The following is a 19984-nucleotide window of genomic DNA, read 5'->3' on the forward strand; positions in this document are numbered from 1 at the left end:
AATGTGGCCCGCACCGCGCTGTCATCACTGCACTCCGCTGCGTTTCCATCACAATGACAGTTTATGACTGTTCAGTAAACCATTCGGCCCGCGATTTAGGCTGGATTTTAGATTTTGGCCCCTTCTCTGACTGAGTTCGACACCCCTACATCAACCCATCCACCATCCTTCTATCCATCCATCCACCCATCCTTCCATCCATCCATCCACCCATCCACTCTTCTATCTCTTCATTCATCTACTCACCCAGGCTCGCCCCCACTTTTCTGCGCCCGGAGCCCCGCCCTCCCACCAGGCCCCGCCCCCGCCTCCGCCAGGCCCCGCCCTCCCGCAGGCCCCCCTCCACAGGCCCCGCCCCCGCGCTCGGCCTGCTGGGCGCTCGGGGCAGAACCGGAGCCTCGCACTCCGGCTAGGCCCCGCCCTCCCTCCAGGCCCCGCTCTCCCTCCAGGCCCCGCCTTCCCAATGCCCCGCCCTCTCCAGGCCCCGCCCCCGCGCTCAGCCGGCAGGGACCTGGTCGCGCGCCCTGCAGAGCCGGAGCCCCGCCCTCTCAATGCTCCGCCCTCCCGCCAGGCCCCGCCCTCCCGCCAGGCCCCGCCCCCGCGCTCAGCCGGCAGGGACCTGGTCGCGCGCCCTGCAGAGCCGGAGCCCCGCCCTCTCAATGCTCCGCCCTCCCGCCAGGCCAAGCCCTCCCGCCAGGCCCCGCCCCCGCGCTCAGCCGGCAGGGACCTAGTCGGGCGCGGGGTAGAGCCGGAGCCCCGCCCTCCCAATGCTCCGCCCTCCTTCCAGGCCCCGCCCTCCCGCCAGGCCCCGCCCCCGCACTCGGCCCTTGGGGACCCGGGCGCGCGCAGGGCAGAGCCGGAGCCGCCGCCGCCGCGATGAGGTCCGCGCTGCCGCTGCTCCTCGCCGGCGCCTGGCTGCTGGGCGCCCTGAGCGCCGGCGCCGCCGGCCTGTACTTGGGCTTCTCAGGTGCGTGGGGGGCGCCTGCGGGGCGGCGGGGGGCGGGGGCGGCGGGGGCGGCGGGGGCGGGGGGCCGGGCCGGGAGGAGGGTGAGCGCGCCCTGAGGAGGGTGAGCCCACAGGGTCCCCCCAGCCCCGCGGGGTGCAGAGGCGGGGGAGCCCCGGGAGCCCCAGCCCCGCGCCCTCCACCCCGATCTGGGGGTACAGGGGGGGCCGATCTGCCCCGCGGGGCCTCCCGGCCGCTCCGGGGACCGGCGCCGGGGATCCCCAGCCGCGCCCGGCCCGGGGGCAGGAGGGCGGGACCGGCCTCGGCGGAGCGCGGAGGCCCTGGGGTCCGGGTGAGCCCAGCGCCCCTGTGAGCTGCTGCCCCGCATCCCGGCCCCTCCTCCCCTCAGCTCCCCCCTGCGGGGCCTCAGGCCACCCCCCATCCCACCCCCACCGGCCCCTGCCCCTCCCCGGGCAGGAGGAGGTCTCTGAGGCTGGGATCTGCCCCCTCTTCCCCCATTGATACAAGAAAAACCCCGCCAAAGCCGGTGTGGCTCAGTGGATAGAGCGTCGGCTTGCGGACTGAAGGGTCCCGGGTTCGATTCCGGTCAAGGGCACATGCCCGGATGGTGGGTTCGATCCCTAAGGGCGTGCAGGAGGCAGCCGATCCATGATTCTCTCTCATCATTGATGTTTCTAGCTCTCTTTCCTTCTCCCTTTCTCTCTGAAATCAATAAAGAAATATATATATATATATATTTTAAAGAAAAACCCCAATCTTGCAAACCCAGACCCAGCAGCCCCTCCACCCCCAGAGCTGTGCCTGGCCCTGGTGGTGAGGGGGGCCGGGACCCCTCTAACTCCAGGGCTGGGAGGCCGGATGGAGGGTAAATATTGTGGTCCCCGTGGCAGCCCCTGAACTGCCTGAGGCCCTGCCTCCGTGGGTCAACCCTGAGTTCCCCAATGATTCCCGTGGAATCCCCCCCCCCCAACGAGTCAAAACCATAACCACAGGCCCAGCCAGTGTTGCTCAGTGGGTAGCGCCCAATCCATCCCAGGTTCGATTCCGGCCTGGGGCACGCACCACGGTGGCAGGCTCCATCCCTAGCCCCAGCCAATGGATGCATCATCGATGTTTCTGTCTCTCCCTCTCCCTCTCTGCAAGAAATCAATAAAATATACATATATATAATTATTATTTTTTTTTTTTACTTTATTGATTTTTTTACAGAGAGGAAGAGAGAGGGATAGAGAGTTAGAAACATCGATGAGAGAGAATCATCCATCAGCTGCCTCCTGCACACCCCCCACTGGGGATGTGCCCGCAACCAAGGTCCATGCCCTTGACCGGAATCGAACCCGGGACCTTCCAGTCCGCAGGCTGACGCTCTGTCCACTGAGCCACACCGGCTTCGGCAATAAAATATTTTTTTTTAAAAGTGGCTCATGCAGGAAGCAACCAATGGATGCGTCTCTCCCCCCTCCCCCCTCCCCCCCACTCCCTTCCACTTTCTCTTTAAATCAGTGGGAAAATATCCTGTGGAGAGAATTAAAAAAAAGACCTGGAAAAATGGGATAAAATCAGGAAGCAGGCCTGTTCGGTGACCCCTGATCTAGACCGTCCCCAGGCAGCCCCCCCCCCCCGACTCCCCCAGAACCTTCTTCCCCGGGTCACAGTCTATGGTGACGGGTGTAGCTGGGCTTGGGGCCCCGCTCCGGGGTTCCCCTGGCTTCCCCCACGGACCTCCTGTGTCCCAGGTTTTCACACCCACGTGTTGATTTAAAAAAAATATATTTTTATTGACGTCAAAGAGGAAGGGAGAGAGAGGGAGAGAGAGAGAAACATCTGTGATGAGAGAGCATCATGGCCGGCTGCCTCCTGCACGCCCCCCGCTGGGGGATGGAGCCCACAACCCGAGCCTGTGCCCTTGACCGGAATCGAACCCGGGACCTCCCAGTCCACAGTCCAGAGCTCTATCCACTGAGCCACACCAGCCAGGGCTCCACATGTTGCTTTAAACCCCCCCCCCCCTCAGCGGCCAGCAAACGCCGGCAGGTGATCCCCCAATTCCACCTGCCCCCAATGCTGCTCCCCAACCTTCTCAGACCCCCAGCTGCCTGCACCCCGGTCTGCAGACCTCCCTCTGACACCCACCTCGGGGCAGGCGTTGGGGGGGCGTGCATGTCCCCCCAGGTTTCCGGGGCGGGTCTGGGACCCCCAGAGCGAGATCTAGACTCTGTACAGCACAGGTCTTCAAACTGGGGGTGAGGGGGGGCATAAGGGAGTTCCAGGGGTTCCGCACAGACTGGGGGTCCCTTGCCAGGTCCGAGCTCCTAGGAAGGAAGCCGGTTTCCAGGAGCCAGGGCCTCGGGGTGTCAGCTGATGGGGTCCCGGGAGCGGCTGAGTGTCCATGTGACTCGGGCGGGGCAGGAATGCCCGGGGTTGAGCAACACTGAGCTAAACACAGCCCTCCCCGGGCGGAGGGGGCGGCTGGGGCAGATCCACCAGGACCGTGTACGCACTCACACCGCGTGGCCAGATGATGATGGTCTCTGGACGCACAATCATCCGGCTACTCCGTGTCTATCCTATAGAATAAAAGGCTAATATGCACCCTCGACCGGGAGTTCGACCAGCAGGCAGGCCTGCCAACTGCCCATTGTCCCCTCCCCCTGGCCAGGCTGGCTGGACCCCACCCATGCACGAATGCATGCACAGGGCCTCACATACATATACACACACTGAGTGACCAGATTATTATTATTATTTTTTAATATATTGATTTTTACAGAGAGGAAGGGAGAGGGATAGAAAGTTAGAAACATCGATGAGAGAGAAACCTCCATCAGCCGCCTCCTGCACGCCCCCCACTGGGGATGTGCCCGCAACCAAGGTACGTGCCCTTGACCGGAATCGAACCCGGGACCTTTCAGTCCTCAGGCTGATGCTCTATCCACTGAGCCAAACCGGTTTTGGTTATATCTTTTTTTTTTTTTTTTAATTCTTTATTGATTTTTTTACAGAGAGGAAGGGAGAGGGATAGGAAATTGAAACATTGGTGAGAGAAAAGCATCCATCAGCTGCCTCCTGCACACCCCCCACTAGGGATGTGCCCGCAACCAAGGTCCATGCCCTTGACCGGAATCGAACCTGGGACCCTTCAGTCCGCAGGCCGACGCTCTATCCACTGAGCCACACCGGTGAGGGCCCAGAGCAGATCTATACCATTCCAAGCCCCATGGGTCACGGGGGACGGAGGGGGGGAGGGAGGTAAACAGGACGGAAATATACACGTTTTGTCCTGTGACCCGGAGATCGGATACAAGCAGATTGTCCGTTGGGGCGATGTTCTGGGGCGGGTGTGGGTGCAGATGGGGTTCAGGAGGAAGAGAAACTGTGTAAGACGTCAGGAAGGGGCTGCCGGTGTGTCTGGGGCTGAGTATAAAGTCACCAGGACTTGCTCTGGCCTGTGTGGCTCAGTGGGTAGAGCGTCAGTCTACAGACTGAAGGGTCCCGGGTTCGATTCCCGGTCAGGGCACAGGGCGTGTATGTCGTTTGGCTTGTGGGCACAACCCGGCCTGGGCCCTGGCCTCCTGGAGCGTGTGTAGGAGGGAACCAGCCAACGCGTGTCTCTCACATCACTTTTTCTCTCTGTCTCTCCCGCTCACTTCCTCTCTCTCTAAAAATAAATGGGGGAAATACCCTCGTGTGAGGATTAAAGAAGTGAATTTTTAGAGAACTTAAGCATAAGGGGGTGAGGAGAGGGGGGGTAGACAGGGAGGGGCCCACAGGCAATGGGCAGGGCCATGTTCGTAAATAGGGCTTATTTTATTTTATTTTTTAAAATAGGTTTTTATTGATGTCATAGAGTAGGGTTGTCGAACTCAATCAGAGAAGGGGCCAAAATCTAAAATCCAGCCTAAATTGCGGGCCGAATGGTTTACTGAACAGTCATAAACTGTCATTGTGATGGAAACGCAGTGGAGTGCAGTGATGACAGCGCGGTGCGGGCCACATTGCAAGGCCTGGCGGGACGGATTTGGCCCGCGGGCCTTGTGTTTGACACATGTGTCATAGAGGAAGAGCGAGGGAGAGAGAGAAATCGAAACATCAACGACGAGAGAGAAGCATGGATTGTGGCTGCCCCCTCGCGCCCCCAACTGGGCATGTGCACTGACGGGAATCGAACCTGGGACCCTTCAGTCGGCAGGCCGATGCTCTGTCCACTGAGCCACACCAGCCAGGGCTGTAAAGAGGGTTTAGTGGGAACACACCCAGTGGCGTGGCCAGGCCTGATCCTGCAAGGCCTAAGACGTACTCTCCGTCCTTTTCACTGCACGTGGTTGGGAGTAAATAGATTTTTAAAAAAATATACATGGAGTGGCCAGATAATGATGATCTCTAAACACCTAATAATCTGGCCACTCAGTGTGTGTGTGTATATATATATATATATATATATATATATATATATATATATATATATATATTAGAGGCCCAGTGCATGAATTCGTGCATGGGTGGGGTCCAGCCAGCCTGGCCAGGGGGAGGGGACAGGGGCGGTGGGCCGGCCTGCCTGCTGGTCGCACTCCTGGTTGAGGGGACCATTTTCATATGAGCCTTTTATTCTATAGGATACAGACGGAGTGGCCAGATTACTATGCGTTCAGAGATCATCATCATCTGGCCACTCAGTGTGTATTTTTATAGATTTCAGGGAGGAAGGGCGGGAGATAGAAACATCCGTGATGAGAGAGAATCACGGACCGGCTGCCTCCTGCACGCCCCCCACTGGGGATGGAGCCCGCAACCCGGGCCTGTGCCCTGACCGGGAATCGAACCCGGACCTCCTGGTTCCTAGGCCGACGCTCACCACTGAGCTACACCGGCTGGGATGACATATATTGATTTGTTTTTTCTTATATATTTTATTGATTTTTTACAGAGAGGAAGGGAGAGGGATAGAGAGAAACATCGACGAGAGAGAATCATCCATCAGCTGCCTCTAGCACCCCCCCCACTGGGGATGTGCCTGCAACCAAGGTCCATGCCCTTGACCGGAATCGAACCTGGGACCTTTCAGTCTGTAGGCCGACACTCGATCCTCTGAGCCAAACCGGTTTCGGCACGTATATAGATTTTTAAAATTAACTTCTTATCGAGCGTCTCCTGCAGAGGACACAGATCGTTAAGCCTAACTCCTCTCTCTCTCTCTCTCTCTCTCTCTCTCTCTCTCTCTCTCTCTCTCTCTCTCTCTCTCCTCTCTCTCTCTCTCTCTCTCTGCAGAGATGGTTCGCTTCAAGTCCTGGATGCTGCAGGTCGGTACCCACTTCTTCTTTCTGAGGTTTCTCCCGCCTCGGCTTCCTGTTCTCTGGCCAGGCCCGGCCATCTGGGAGGCAGAGGGAGGGGGGAGGGGGACGGGGGAGGGGGAGAGGGAGGGGCGTTTCCAGCTGTGGCCTTCGGGTCTGTCTGCGGGGAAGGGTACAGCTGAGTCACCAGGAGGGACGAGGGCCGGCAACCAGCCTTGCAAGCCTCAGGGTTCATTCTACAGTTTTGTTTTTTTTGTTGTTTTGTTTTTAAATAGGTTTTATTGACTTTTTAAAAAAATATATTTTATTGATTTTTTACAGAGAGGAAGAGAGAGGGATAGAGAGCTAGAAACATCGATGAGAATCATCCATCAGCTGCCTCTTGCACACCCCCTACTGGGATGTGCCCGCAACCAAGGTCCATGCCCTTGACGGGAATCGAACCTGTGACCCTTGAGTCCGTAGGCCGACGCTCTATCCACTGAGCCACACCGGTTTTGGCTGTGTTTTTTTTTTAAATATATTTTTACTAGTAGCCCGGTGCATGAAGTTCGTGCATGGGGGAAGGGAGGGGGTGTCTCTCAGCCTGGCCTGCACCCCCTGCAATCTGGGGCCCCTCAGGGGATAACCGGCAGTCAGACATCCCTCTCACAATCCAGGACTCTGACACCTGACTTCTCCAACGCCCACAGGCCTGGAGCAGCTGGGGGGGCGGGGCTGCTGCCATCTTTTCAGGCTGATTTGCATGCCTCACTCTGATTGGCTGTTGAGCGTAGCGGCGTGATGGTTGATTTGCATGGTTCTCTTTTATTAGTGTAGATTGATGTCAGGGAGGGAGAGAGAGACATCCATGATGAGAGGATCATGGATCAGCTGCCTCCTGCACGCCCCCTACTGGGGATGGAGCCCACCACCCAGGCCTGTGCCCTGACCGGGAATCGAACCCTGACCTCCTGGTTCACAGGTCGAGGCTCAAACGCTGAGCCTCGCCAGCCGGGCACTTTGCCGCACACCTGACCGGCACCAGTGGGGGTGCCCAGGGCTGGTGGATGGGGGCAGGTTCCTGTTCTGGGGCCCCTGGGGCTGGGGTTGCCCTGTGATGCCCTGCCGTTGGCGTCTGAGACCCCGGACGGCAGACACCGCTGCTGGGGTCGGGCCTGGGAATGGCCGGCAGCAGAGACGCCCTCCGCCCGCCGAGCTCTTCCGGGAGCCGCCCCGGGCCCAGGGCCGAGCCGCCCGGCCGGAGCCGGGGCTGAGCCTGTGGCGTCCTCCCAGCACCGGAAGGCCTACAGCACGACGGAGTACCAGCACCGGCTGCAGACCTTCGCCAACAACCGCAGGAGGATCACCGCCCACAACGCCAAGAACCACACGTTCCAAAGTACGGGGAGGGGGGGGCGGGGGGGGGGCGTCCGGGGGCGGGGGACACCCGTCCCGGACCTTCCCCCTCCTATCGGTATCTCTGTACGATGTTTTTCTTTTACAGCGTCCTCCCCCGAGGATGTTCTCCCATCGGGGGGAGGGAGCGCGGGAGGGAGGGGGGAGACAGAGAGGAACATCGATGGGAGAGAGACACAGCGAGGGGCTGCCCCTGCAAGCGCCCCGGGACCAGGGCCCGGGCCGGGAGGAGCCTGTAAGCAGGGAACGTGCCCGTGGCCGGAATCGAACCCGGGACCCGCTGGTTCCCAAGGCCAATGCTCCATCCACTGAGCCACACTGGCCAGGGCCCCCAGGGGGATTCTGAGGGCACAGCCAGGCTTGACCTCGGGCACTGAGCTGGCCTCGGGGCTGACCTTGGGCACTGAGCTGACCTCGGGGCTGACCTCGGGCACTGAGCTGACCCTGGGGCTGACCTCGGGGCACTGAGCTGGCCTCGGGGCTGAGCTGACCCTGGGGCTGACCCCGGGCACTGAGCTGACCTCGGGGCTGAGCTGACCCCAGGCACTGAGCTGACCCCGGGGCTGACCTCAGGCGCTGAGCTGACCTCGGGGCTGACCTCGGGCGCTGAGCTGACCTCGGGGCTGACCTCGGGCGCTGAGCTGACCTCGGGTCTGAGCTGACCCCGGGCACTGAGCTGACCTCGGGGCTGACCTCGGGCGCTGAGCTGACCTCGGGCGCTGAGCTGAACTTGGGGCTGACCTCGGGCGCTGAGCTGACCTCGGGCACTGAGCTGACCTCGGGGCTGACCTCGGGCGCTGAGCTGACCTCGGGCACTGAGCTGACCCCGGGGCTGACCTCAGGCGCTGAGCTGACCCCGGGGCTGACCTCGGGCGCTGAGCTGACCTCGGGCGCTGAGCTGACCTCGGGCGCTGAGCTGAACTTGGGGCTGACCTCGGGCGCTGAGCTGACCTCGGGCACTGAGCTGACCTTGGGGCTGACCCCGGGCACTGAGCTGACCCCGGGGCTGACCTCGGGGCTGAGCTGACCCAGGGGCTGACCCCGGGTCTCCCGTCTTGACATTAATAAAGTGATGTGGCCACGGACCCAGGGCACACCGGGCCCTGTTCTCTGCTTCTCTCTCGGACCCACAGCTCAGTCTGTTTCCGTCTCACGTGTGGCCTGTTTCTCCCTCTGTGCAGTGGGAATAAACCCGTTTTCCGACATGACCTTCGCGGAGTTCAAGCACAAGTACCTGTGGTCGGAGCCTCAGGTGGGCGCCTGCGCCGTGGCCGACCCTGCGTCCCTTCGCTGCCACCTCGGGAAACCGCACACCGCCCTCCCCGCACTGGCCCGGCCGCCGCTGGGCGGACCCGAGAGGCCAGCTCCCCCAGCCCCTCAGCCCAGCCCGGCTGCCGGGTAACATGCAGACAGATGCTGGGCTGAAAGTGAAATTTTAGTTAAAAAGGGGAAAAAAGATGATATTTTATTTTATTTTTAAAATGTATTTTATTGATTTTTTGCAGAGAGGAAGAGAGAGGGATAGAGAGTTAGAAACGTGGATGAGAGAGAATCATCAATCAGCTGCCTCCTGCACACCCCCTACCGGACATGCCCGCAACCAAGGTCCATGCCCTGGGCCGGAATCGAACCCGGGACCCTGCAGACCACAGGCTGATGCTCTATCCACTGAACCACACCGGTTTCAACAAGGATGATATTTTATTTTATTTATTTTTAAAATATATTTTATTGATTTTTTACAGAGAGGAAGGAAGAGGGATAGAGAGTTAGAAACATCGATGAGAGAGAATCATCGATCAGCTGCCTCCTGCACACCCCCCACTGGGGATGTGCCCGCAACCAAGGTGCATGCCCTTGGCCGGAATCGAACCCGGGACCTTTCAGTCTGCAGGCCGACGCTCTATGCACTGAGCCAAACCAGTTTCAGCTGGGGGAGCTTTTTAAAAAAAAAAAAATTTTTTTTTTTATTGATCTCAGAGAGAGAGAGAGAGAGAGAGAGAGAGAGAGAGAGAGAGAGAAACATCCATGATGCGAGAGAATCACAAACCGGCTGCCTCCTGCACACCCCCCACTGGGGATCGATGGGTAGATCTGGGATAGGGGCCACACGCAAACAGAAGAGACGAGACGAGAAATAATCATTTGGGCCAGATCCAGTGTGGCTCAGTGGATAGAGCGTCGGCCTGCGGACGGAAGGGTCCCGGGTTCAATTCCGGTCAAAGGCATGGACCTTGGTGGCGGGCACATCCCCTGTGGGGAGGTAGGGGGAGGCGTATAGGAGGCAGCTGATGGATGTTTCTCTCTCATGGATGTTTCTGTCTATCCCTCTCCCTTCCTCTCTGTAAGAAAATCAATACAATATATTTAAAATAAATTTAAAAAACTTTAAAAAAAGGTTGGCCTTTGTTCTTGCAGAACTGCTCGGCCACTAAAAGCAACTACCTGCGCGGCCGGGGCCCCTACCCCAGCTCGGTGGACTGGAGGAAGAAAGGACCCTTCGTCTCCAAAGTGAAAAACCAGGTGCGCCCCCCCCCAGCGCCCCTCCCGCTCCCCCTGCGGCGCCCACGCCCAGCCCCGCGGGACCGGGCCGCAGGCCTTATCGCCCCTGTGCAGCCCGTGAGGCAAGCACCGTCTGTCTGTCCGTTAACAGGTGATGAAACCGGGGTGCAGAGGGCGCAGGGCGGGGGGGCGGGGACCATGGGGGCGGGGGCAGGGGCACAGCAGAGGCTGCTGGGACGGCAGGACGGGGCGGGACAGGTGGGGGCGGGTGTCTGTGCGTGTGGCGGGAGGAGGGGTATCTAGGAGGCAGACAGGCAGGCTGGGCCTGGGCAGCCTGAGGTAGGGGGTGGGGCGTTGATGGGGGTGATTTGTTTTACAAATATATATATATATATATTTAATATATATTCTTAGCCGGAATCGGTTTGGCTCAGCGGTAGAGCGTCCGTCTGTGGACGGAAAAGTCCCAGGTTCGATTCCGGTCCAGGGCATGTACATTGGTTGCGGGCACATCCCTGGTAGGGGGCGTGCAGGAGGCGGCTGGTCGATGTTTCTCTCTCATCGACATTTCTAGCTCTCTATCTCTCTCCCTTCCTCTATTTAAAAATCAATAAAATATATTAAAAAAACATTCAAAAAATATATATTTTTATTGATTTTTTAGAGAGAGGAAGGGAGAGGGAGAGCTAGAAACACCGATGAGAGAGAACCATCCATCAGCTGCCTCCTGCACGCCCCCCACTGGGGATGTTCCCGCAATCAAGGTACATGCCCTTGACCAGAATCGAACCCGGGACCTTTCCGTCCACGGGCCGACGCTCTATCCACTGCGCCACACCGGTTTCGGCAGCTTTTTTTTTATTTTTATTTTTTTTACTATATCTTATTGATTTTTCACAGAGAGGAAGGGAGGAGAGTTAGAAACATCGATGAGGAGAGAGGATCACTGATCAGCTGCCTCCTGCACGCCCCCCACTGGGGATGGAGCCCACAGCCCGGGCCTGTGCCCTGAGCGGGAATCGAACCCTGACCTCCTGCTTCCTAGGTGGACGCTCAACCACGGAGCCAGGAGGTCCGGGCCTGGGGAGCGGTTAGGGCTGGGACTGCGGGTGGAACGCGATGGGAGGAGGGAAGGTGAGAGAGGTTTAGACAGAGAGCCTGGCCACGGGGAGGGAGGAGGCGGGGCCTCGGGAGGGAGGAGGCGGGGCCTCGGGAGGGAGGAGGCGGGGCCACGGGGAAGGAGGAGGCGGGGCCACGGGGAAGGAGGAGGCGGGGCCACGAGGAGGGAGGAGGCGGGGCCACGGGGAAGGAGGAGGCGGGGCCACGGGGAGGGAGGAGGCGGGGCCACGGGGGGGGAGGAGGCGGGGCCACGGGGAGGGAGGAGGCGGGCCCACGGGGAGGGAGGGGGCGGGCCCACGGGGAAGGAGGAGGCGGGGCCACGGGGAGGGACCAGGGGCACAGGGAGGGAGGAGGCGGGGCTACGGGAAGGAGGTGGGGCCACGGGGAGGAGGTGGGGCCTCGGGGAGGGAGGAGGCGGGGCCTCAGGGAGGGAGGAGGCGGGGCCATGGGAGGGAGGGCCCGGGACGCGGGAAGGGAGGGGCCGGGGAAGGTCAGAGGGGCCGACGGGCGGCCTCACGCGGTGCGGTGCAGTCACGGACCCGCCCCCTCCAGGGCGGCTGCGGCAGCTGCTGGACCTTCTCCACCACCGGGGCCCTGGAGTCCGCCATCGCCATCAAGACCGGCAAGATGCTCTCGCTGGTAAGCGGCTGGCACAGCGGGCAGGAGGCACCACCCCGAAGGCCGTGCCAGCCCCTCCCGGGCGGGCAGCGGGGCCAGGGGAGCGGGGCGCAGCCCCCCGCCCCGGGCCCTGTGCCACCACGGACCGGGGCCCCGGCCCCCCAACCAGCCGGCTGTGGGGTTGGCGCTTCGGACACGGGGCGGCCCCACCTTCGGGGACGGGCTGTCTCCAGACCCAGAGCCGGTGGGCATGGCTCCGCGGGCAGTCGGCGCCCGGGGCCCGGCCCCACCGCGCTCACTGGTGTCCTTACCCCCAGTCGGAGCAGCAGCTGGTGGACTGCGCCCAGAACTTCAACAACCACGGCTGCAAGGGGTACGGCCCGCGCTCCGAGGGGCCCGGGAGGGGCCGGGCGGGGAGGGAGGGCTGCCTGGCTCGCCCTGTGCCCCGGACCTGCCGGGCCCCCTCTGGTGACTGTCCTGCCTCTCACAGGGGCCTCCCCAGCCAGGCCTTCGAGTACATTCGCTACAACAAGGGCATCATGGGCGAGGACACTTACCCCTACACCGGCCAGGTAACCCCCCGCCCGCCCCCACCCCGCACGCCCCTCCCCACCCCCTCCTCAGGCCCGGGCCGCCCCGCCTGCCGGAACCCAGCTCCCTCTGCCTCCCCGGGGCCACGCCTCCTCCTCTCTTATTATTATTATTTTTAAATATATTTTTAATTGATTTCAGAGGAGGAAGAGAGAGGGATAGATAAATAGAGAATCATTGATCCGCTGCCTCCTGCACGCCCCCTATTGGGGATCAAGCCTACAGCCCAGGCATGCGCCCTTGGCCAGAATCGAACCTGGGACCCTTCAGTCCGCAGGCCGACGCTCTATCCACTGAGCCACACCGGGAGAGGGCTCCTCCTCCTCTTTTATTTTTTGACTAGAGGGAGGCCTGGTGCACGAATTCCTGCTCCAGTGGGGTCCCGCCGGCTGGCCTGTGGGATTCGGCCGAAACCGGCTCTCCGACATCCCCCGAGGAGTCCCGGATGGCGAGAGGGCACAGGCCAGGCCGAGGGACCCCACGGGTGCATGACTGGGACCAGGGAGGGACACTGGAGGGCTCCAGGGCCTGTCCAGCCAGGCTCGCCCAGTCCCTATCGGCCGGACCCCAGCAGCAAGCTAACCTCCAGCGTGTGCCCCCTGGTGGTCAGTGCACGTCATAGCAGCCTTAGCACAGCGTTCGCACATTATGCTTTGATTGGGTGGGCGGACGGCCAAACGCTTAGCATAGTAAGCTTTTATTCTATAGGATTATGTTTTGATTTCAGTAAGGAAGGGAGGTGGGGAGAGAGAGAGAGAAATCTCAGTGATGAGAGAGAGTCATGGATCAGCTGGCCCCTGCACGTCCCCCGACTGAGGACCTAACCTAGGGGTGTCGAACTCAATCAGAGAAGGGGCCAAAATCTAAAATCCAGCCTAAATTGCGGGCCGAATGGTTTACTGAACAGTCATAAACTGTCATTGTGATGGAAACGCAGCGGAGTGCAGTGATAACAGCGCGGTGCGGGCCACATTGCAAGGCCTGGCGGGACGGATTTGGCCCGCGGGCCTTGTGTTTGACACATGTGATGTCATGCCCTGGGCGTGAGCCCTGACCAAGAGTCGAACCCTGACCTCCTGGTTCAGAGGTTGACACTCAGCCACTGAGCCCTGCCTGGCCTCCTCCCTCCTCTGGGGCTGCTGCTTGTGATGTGGCCCCCCGGGTCTGACGCGGTGCCTCCCCCCACCCCGGGTCCGGGGTCCGGGTGGTGCCCCCCCTTACCCCCCCAGCTCCCACCAAGTCTCCTGCCGCTGGCCTGTGAGCTTCTGGGAAACCCACGTCCCCCAGGCCCCTCGCCGGCCCCAGGCCCGGCCCCCGCGGCGTCCACTCCTCCGTGAGGCCAGGCTGCGTGGGGGAGGCCCTGACCTGTGACCCCTGCCCTTTGCCCTCCGCAGGACGGCAAGTGCAAGTTCCAGCCGGAGAAGGCCGTCGCCTTCGTCAAGGACGTGGCCAACATCACCCTGGTGAGTCCCTTAAACCGCGGGGCCCGGGCCCACCCGGTCTGCACCCCAAGCTTCCTCCGTTTTCTTTCCTTTTTAATACATTTTTTAATTGATCTTTTACAGAGAGGAAGGGAGAGGGAGAGAGAGCTAGAAACATCGATGAGAGAGAAACATCGACCAGCTGCCTCCTGCACGCCCCCCACTGGGGATGTGCCTGCAACCAGGGCACATGCCCTTGACTGGGATCGAACCCGGGACCCTTCGGTCCGCAGGGTGATGCTCTATCCACTGACCCACACCGGTTAGGGCTCAATAAACTATATTTTTTAAAAGATAAAAACAAAACAAGGTGGGGGACGGCGAGGCCTGTGGATTCCCGGTCTGGCCCTGCCCGGGCCCGGGGTGAGTTCAATGCTGACCCCGTGGAGCCGGCTCGCGGGTGGCTGGATGGCCTCCCGGGATGTGACAGGCCCTGAGAGAAAAGGTTCCCACCCCGTCCCTCCCGCCTCGGGCACGTCTGCACGGCCCTGCCCGACCGACCGACCGACCGACCGACAGACCGACCATGGGTCCAAGAACCGCCGCTTGGAGTGGGGCGGGGAGGGGACCCCTGTCCACCCCTGCGCCCCGTCCGCCCCCAGAACGACGAGGAGGCCATGGTGGAGGCGGTGGCGCTGTACAACCCCGTGAGCTTCGCCTTCGAGGTGACCAGCGACTTCATGATGTACCGGAAGGGCATCTACTCCAGGTGAGACCGCCCAGCCCCTGCCCCACGCCTTCCTGGGTGGGCAGGGCGGGGGCAGGGCCCGGCAGGGCTGGGGCGGGGCCTGCAGGATGAGGGCGGGGCCTGGTAGGGTGAGGGCGGGGCGGGGCCAGGTAGGGAGGGGGCGGGGCTGGCAGTGCGGGGGTCGGGTCAGGTAAGGCAGGGGCGGGGTTAGGCAGGGTGAGGGCGAGGCCTGGCAGGGAGGGGCGGGGTCAGCAGGGCGAGGGCGGGGCCAGCCAGGGCGGGGCCAGGAAGGATGAGGGCGGGGTCAGCAGGGCAAGGGCAGGGCCTGATAGGGCGGGGCGGGTCAGGTAAGGCAGGGGCGGGGTCAGGCAGAGTAAAAGCGAGGCCTGGCAGGGGGCGGGGCCAGGAAGGGCGGGGGCGGGGCTGGCGGGGCGAGGGCGGGGCCAGGCGGGGCGGGGCCAGCACCTCACCACTCCCTCCCGCAGCGCCCCTTTGCGTGCTCACAGCTGAGAGCAGGCTCCCAGGGCAGAGAGGGTGGGGGTGAGGGTGGGGGTGAGGGTGGGGGTGAGGGTGGGGGGTCGGGCCCAGGCCACAGGTCAGAGGAGCCGCCTGAGTTTCCAAAACCCGGTTCAAAACTCTGAAAGTGCGGAACGGGGAGAGAGCGGCTGCTCCCACGGCACCCACGGGCTCCCCGCCGGTGCCCGCTCCTGAGGCAGCCGGGAAGCTCCCCCAGCCTCCCCCCCAACACACACACCCCGAGATGCTGGCGCCCCAGGGCTTGTTCCTCAGCATCTCCTGCTGCCTCCAGCTGGACGGAGGCCTGGGGAGACCTCGGGGCCTAAGGAGCTCAGACCTGAGCTGCTCCCTCCCTGGGCGGCCGCCCCGCCCACCAGGCCTGCCCTGGGAGCCCCCGTCCTCCCTGAGGCTGGTCCCTTCTCCAAGCTCATCTTCCATCAAACCGTCCCCCTCCCCCGGCATCCCGCCCAGGGCCCGGCCCAGCCGCACACAAGGGCCCTGTTCCCTTCCCAACCCACCCACCCGTCCCCTCCGAGTCAGATCCCCTCCTCGGGGCTCCCTCAGCCTCCACAGTCGAGGCCGTGTGTGTGGAAGCAGCTGGACGGAAGTTGGGGGTTGGGGGGCGCAAGGAGTGAGAGCAGAAGTGTGCGTGCTGCTGGGGTGCGGGGACCTCCCCCAGGCCTGGCGCTGCCAGGAACGCCAGCTGAACTAACACAGAGCCCACAGTCTCTCCTCAGAACCTCCTGCCATGTTTTAATTGACTTCAGAGAGGAAGGGAGAGGGAGAGAGGGGAACATCCATGATGAGAGAAAGAATCATGGATCGGCTGCCTCCTGCACGCCCCACACTGGGGATCGAGCCCACAGCCCGGGCATGTGCTCTTGGCCGGGAATCGAACCCGGGACCCTGCAGGCCGCAGGCGGACGCTCTCCCCACTGAGCCACACCGGCCCTTTCTTGATGGAACCGAGTTCCCCGGTTCTGGGAAGCCTGCTGTTTGCTTGGAAATAAGCACCAGCGCGACAAAGCCCTTGCAAGCAGACTCTAGGCTTTGCGGGACCAGCCAGGGAGCCCTTAGGCCTCATTCCCACAGCTGGGCGGGGCCAGGCAGAGAGGGGCGGGGCCAGGCAGGGTCATAGAGTGGGTGGGGGCGTGGCCAGGCAGGACAGGGGCGTGGCCAGGCAGGATCAGGCAGAGTGAGGGCAGGGCCAGGTGGGCGAGGGCGGAGTCAAGCAGGGAGGGGCGAGGCCTGATAGGATGGGGGTCGGGCGAGGGCGGGGTTAAGCAGATAGGGGGCGTGGCCAGTACATCGCGGCTCCCTCGCCTGCGCCCCTTTGCTCATGCACAGCCAGGCCCCCCTTCTGGAGCGTGTTCCCCCTCCTCCCCCCACATTGTCAGCCCGTTTCCCTCTGTTTCCCAGCACTTCCTGCCATAAAACCCCAGACAAGGTCAACCACGCGGTGCTGGCTGTGGGGTACGGAGAAGAAAACGGGAAGCCCTACTGGATCGTCAAGAACTCCTGGGGCCCCCAGTGGGGGATGAACGGGTAGGCGGCAGGTCCCTGTGCTGGGGGGCAGGGGGTGCGGGAGGGGGTATCTGCTCAGGTCGGGAGCTTTGGGGGAAGGGGGGTGAGGGAGGGAAAGGAAACCTCCATGCCAGGGCCCCCCTAGCAGCCCCTCGCCTGGCCCTGTGCTGGGCCCAGATCTGGACAATTCGGTCCAGGTCCAGGCAGCAAGTCAGTACCCGATGGTGGTCAACAGCGCCCCCTTGTGGGAGAAAAGGGCTAGAACCAGTGGCCTAGGCATGAACACCCAGTGGCCAGATGATGATCTCTGAACACATGATCACTGGCCACTCAGTGGACAGCTTATAGAATAAAAGGCTAATATGCACATTATCCCCTCGACCGGGAGTTCGACCAGCAGGCTAGCTGGACCCCACCCATGCACGAATTCATGCTCCTGGCCTCTCACACACACACACACACACACACACACACACACACACAGAGTGGCCAGATTATTATGCATCCTGAGATAATAATCTGGCCACTCAGTGTATGTTAAGGTTTTTATTGATATCAGTGCAACGGTTCCCAACCTTTCTAATGCTGTGACCCTTTATTTTTTAAAATATATTTTATTGATTTTTCACAGAGAGCTAGAAACATTGATGAGAGAGAAACATTGACTCAGCTGCCCCCTGAACACCCGACACAGGGGATGTGCCTGAAACCCATGTACCGTATTTTTCGGACCATAAGACGCACTTTTTTCCCCCCAGAAGTGGGGGGGGGAAAGTCCCTGCGTCTTATGGTCCAAATATAGCCTACACATATACTTTAAAAAAAAAGTTTTTTTACTTGCCCGGCTCTGTGTGGTCTCTGTGTGCTTGCCCGGCTCTAAAATGGTTCTAAATGCTGCTGTTTACTTTACAGGGTTGATTACATGTGTTTATGACTGTGATGTTGGGTTTTAATGCACATAAAATATTTTAGGACACTATTTGTTTCAGAATCTTTTTTCCTTCATGTCCCTTCTCTAAAAACTGGTGCGTCTTATGGTCCGAAAAATACGGTACATGCCCTTGACCGGAATCAAACCCGGGACCCCTCAGTCCATAAGCCGACGCTCTATCCAATGAGCGACTCAGGTTTCGGCTGCCATGACTCCATGTTGTGGTGGCCCCCTCAGCCATAAAATTATTTTCAGCAGCGGTTCTCAAGCTGTGGGCCGCAACATGAGGAACTGTATTAAAGGGTCACGGCATTAGAAAGGTTGAGAACTAATGTATAAGAGGGAGAGGGGAGAGAGAAACATCCATGAAGAGAGAGAATCCTGGACCGGCTGCCTCCTGCACGCCCCCCATGGGGACCGAGCCCACACCCCGGGCCTGTGCCCTGACCGGGAATCGAACCCTGACCTCCTGGTTCTTGGGTCAACGCTCAGCCGCTGAGCCACGCTGGCAGGGCCCCTGAGGTGACTTTGTCCACGTCCTTACTTTGGGGGGGCCCCGGTGGTAATGGAATAACTCCGGGGGAGGGGGCGGCTAGGGAGGGCTCTCCAGGGGCCCTCAGGGGGTTCTGGGAGGACTGAGAAGAAGGTGGAGGCGACCGGATCAGGTCAGTGATGTCCTGGAGGCGAACAAGCCCAGGGCCACCGTGTTAGCAGCAATTCGGGGGTTCATCCGTGGCGTCGGGCCTCGGGGGCCGCAGACACCCGCAGAGGCCTCAGCCCGCGCTCCCTCCCGCAGGTACTTCCTCATCGAGCGCGGGAAGAACATGTGCGGGCTGGCGGCCTGCGCCTCCTACCCCATCCCACAGCTGTGAGCCCACGGAGATCCCAGGATGCCCCGCTCCAGCCGGGAGACCGTGGGGGCCCCCAGCCCTCGCTCTGCATCCTCGCCCCGACTGAGGAGGAGGAGGAAGAGGAGGCGTTCCAGCCACCGGCCCGCCTGCCTCCCCACAGCGGACACCAGCCGTGCCTTACTTAGCCCGGACCTAACGGGCTCCAGGATATTCTCTCCCCCAGAGGCCTCGTGCACCCAGTAGGGTGTGCGGGGCCTCTGTGTGTTCTTCCCCCAATAAACGCTCAGCGAGATCCTCCGGGCCGGGCCTGCGCCCTGTCATTCAGTCGGGGCCGATGGGGCCCCCTGGGGGCACCGGCCTCCGAGGGGGGCGGGGAAAGGGGGCGCCAGGGGCTGCCCAGGAGTCTGGGTGATCATGGGGAGAGCATTTCAGGACACGGGTGCCTGGGGCCTCTCGTGACACCCTCTGTGCAGACACTGCGATGTCGTTTTTTAAATTATTTTACTAGAGGCCCAGTGCACAAACTCGTGCACAGTTGGGTCCGGCTGGCCCCGCCTCCAGGGGGACCCCACTGGGGGAGGGGCCGTGGGAGGGCTGTAGGGCGTGTCCGGCCTGTCTGGCTCAGTCCTGAGCCCAGCAGCAAGCTAACAGCCGTCATAGGGATCGGGTGAGTAGCCTTAGCATCTCATTAGCATATTATGCTCTGATTGGTTGAATAGACGACGGGACACTTAGCATATTAGGTTTTTATTATACATTTTATTGATTTCAGTGAGGAAGGGGGAGAGATACATCTATGATGACAAAGAATCACGGATCGGCTGCCTCCTGCAGGCTCCCCACTGGGGATGGAGCCCGCAACCCAGGCATGTGCCCTTGGATGGACACTGAGCCACTACCCACTGAGCCACACCAGCCAGGGCCAGACCGTGTTGTCAATCCTGGGGTGACGTGGGATAAAGCCCAGCCCAGGAGCCGCTGCAGCCCGCCAGGGGGCCCCGGACCCCACAGCACACCCTCCAGCGCGTTTAGTTTATTCCACGAAACCTCCACCAGGCCCAACCCCGCAGATGCTCCTCCACAGACAGCGAGCCACCGTGCACCGCGTACGGGGGCCCTGGCAGCAGGAGCGCAGGCGTGTTTCTCTGTCACACACGCTCATTACACCCATGAGCCCGCCCTCGGGGCTCCCTCAGCGAATCCCCAGGTTCTCTAATGCAGCAGTGCCCAGCTGGTCCCACCCGCAGGCAGCAAGTTCATTGTTTTCTTTTTTAAAAATATGCTTTGATTTCTTACAGAGAGGAGGGGAGAGAAATAGAAACATCGATGAGAGAGAATCATCCAGCTGCCTCCTGCACACCCCCCCCATCCCACCGGGAATGTGCCCACAACCAAGGTCCGTGCCCTTGACCGGAATCAAACCTGGGACCCTTCAGTCCGCAGGCTGATGCTCTATCCACTGAGCCACACCTATTAGGGCTCAAGTTTAGTTTCAGACGGCCCAGTGGGGTGA

The 19984-nt window shown here is 61.2% G+C and overlaps 1 protein-coding gene across 1 annotated transcript; it reads left to right on the forward strand.

Annotated features, from left to right (window-relative positions):
- The first annotated feature begins 815 nt into the window (after nt 1-815).
- On the forward strand, nt 816-18771 carry CTSH (cathepsin H). Its single transcript, XM_036436320.2, has 12 exons — nt 816-967; nt 6230-6261; nt 7528-7633; nt 8832-8902; nt 10069-10173; nt 11824-11910; nt 12207-12262; nt 12380-12461; nt 13875-13943; nt 14564-14670; nt 16585-16710; nt 18417-18771. The coding sequence occupies exons 1-12, from the start codon at nt 877-879 to the stop codon at nt 18490-18492; spliced, it is 1008 nt and encodes a 335-aa protein (XP_036292213.1). The 5' UTR covers nt 816-876; the 3' UTR covers nt 18493-18771.
- Nucleotides 18772-19984: the final 1213 nt, after the last annotated feature.

The sequence above is a fragment of the Pipistrellus kuhlii genome, unplaced genomic scaffold, assembly GCF_014108245.1.
Source record: "Pipistrellus kuhlii isolate mPipKuh1 unplaced genomic scaffold, mPipKuh1.p scaffold_m20_p_134, whole genome shotgun sequence".
Taxonomy (NCBI): domain Eukaryota; kingdom Metazoa; phylum Chordata; class Mammalia; order Chiroptera; family Vespertilionidae; genus Pipistrellus; species Pipistrellus kuhlii.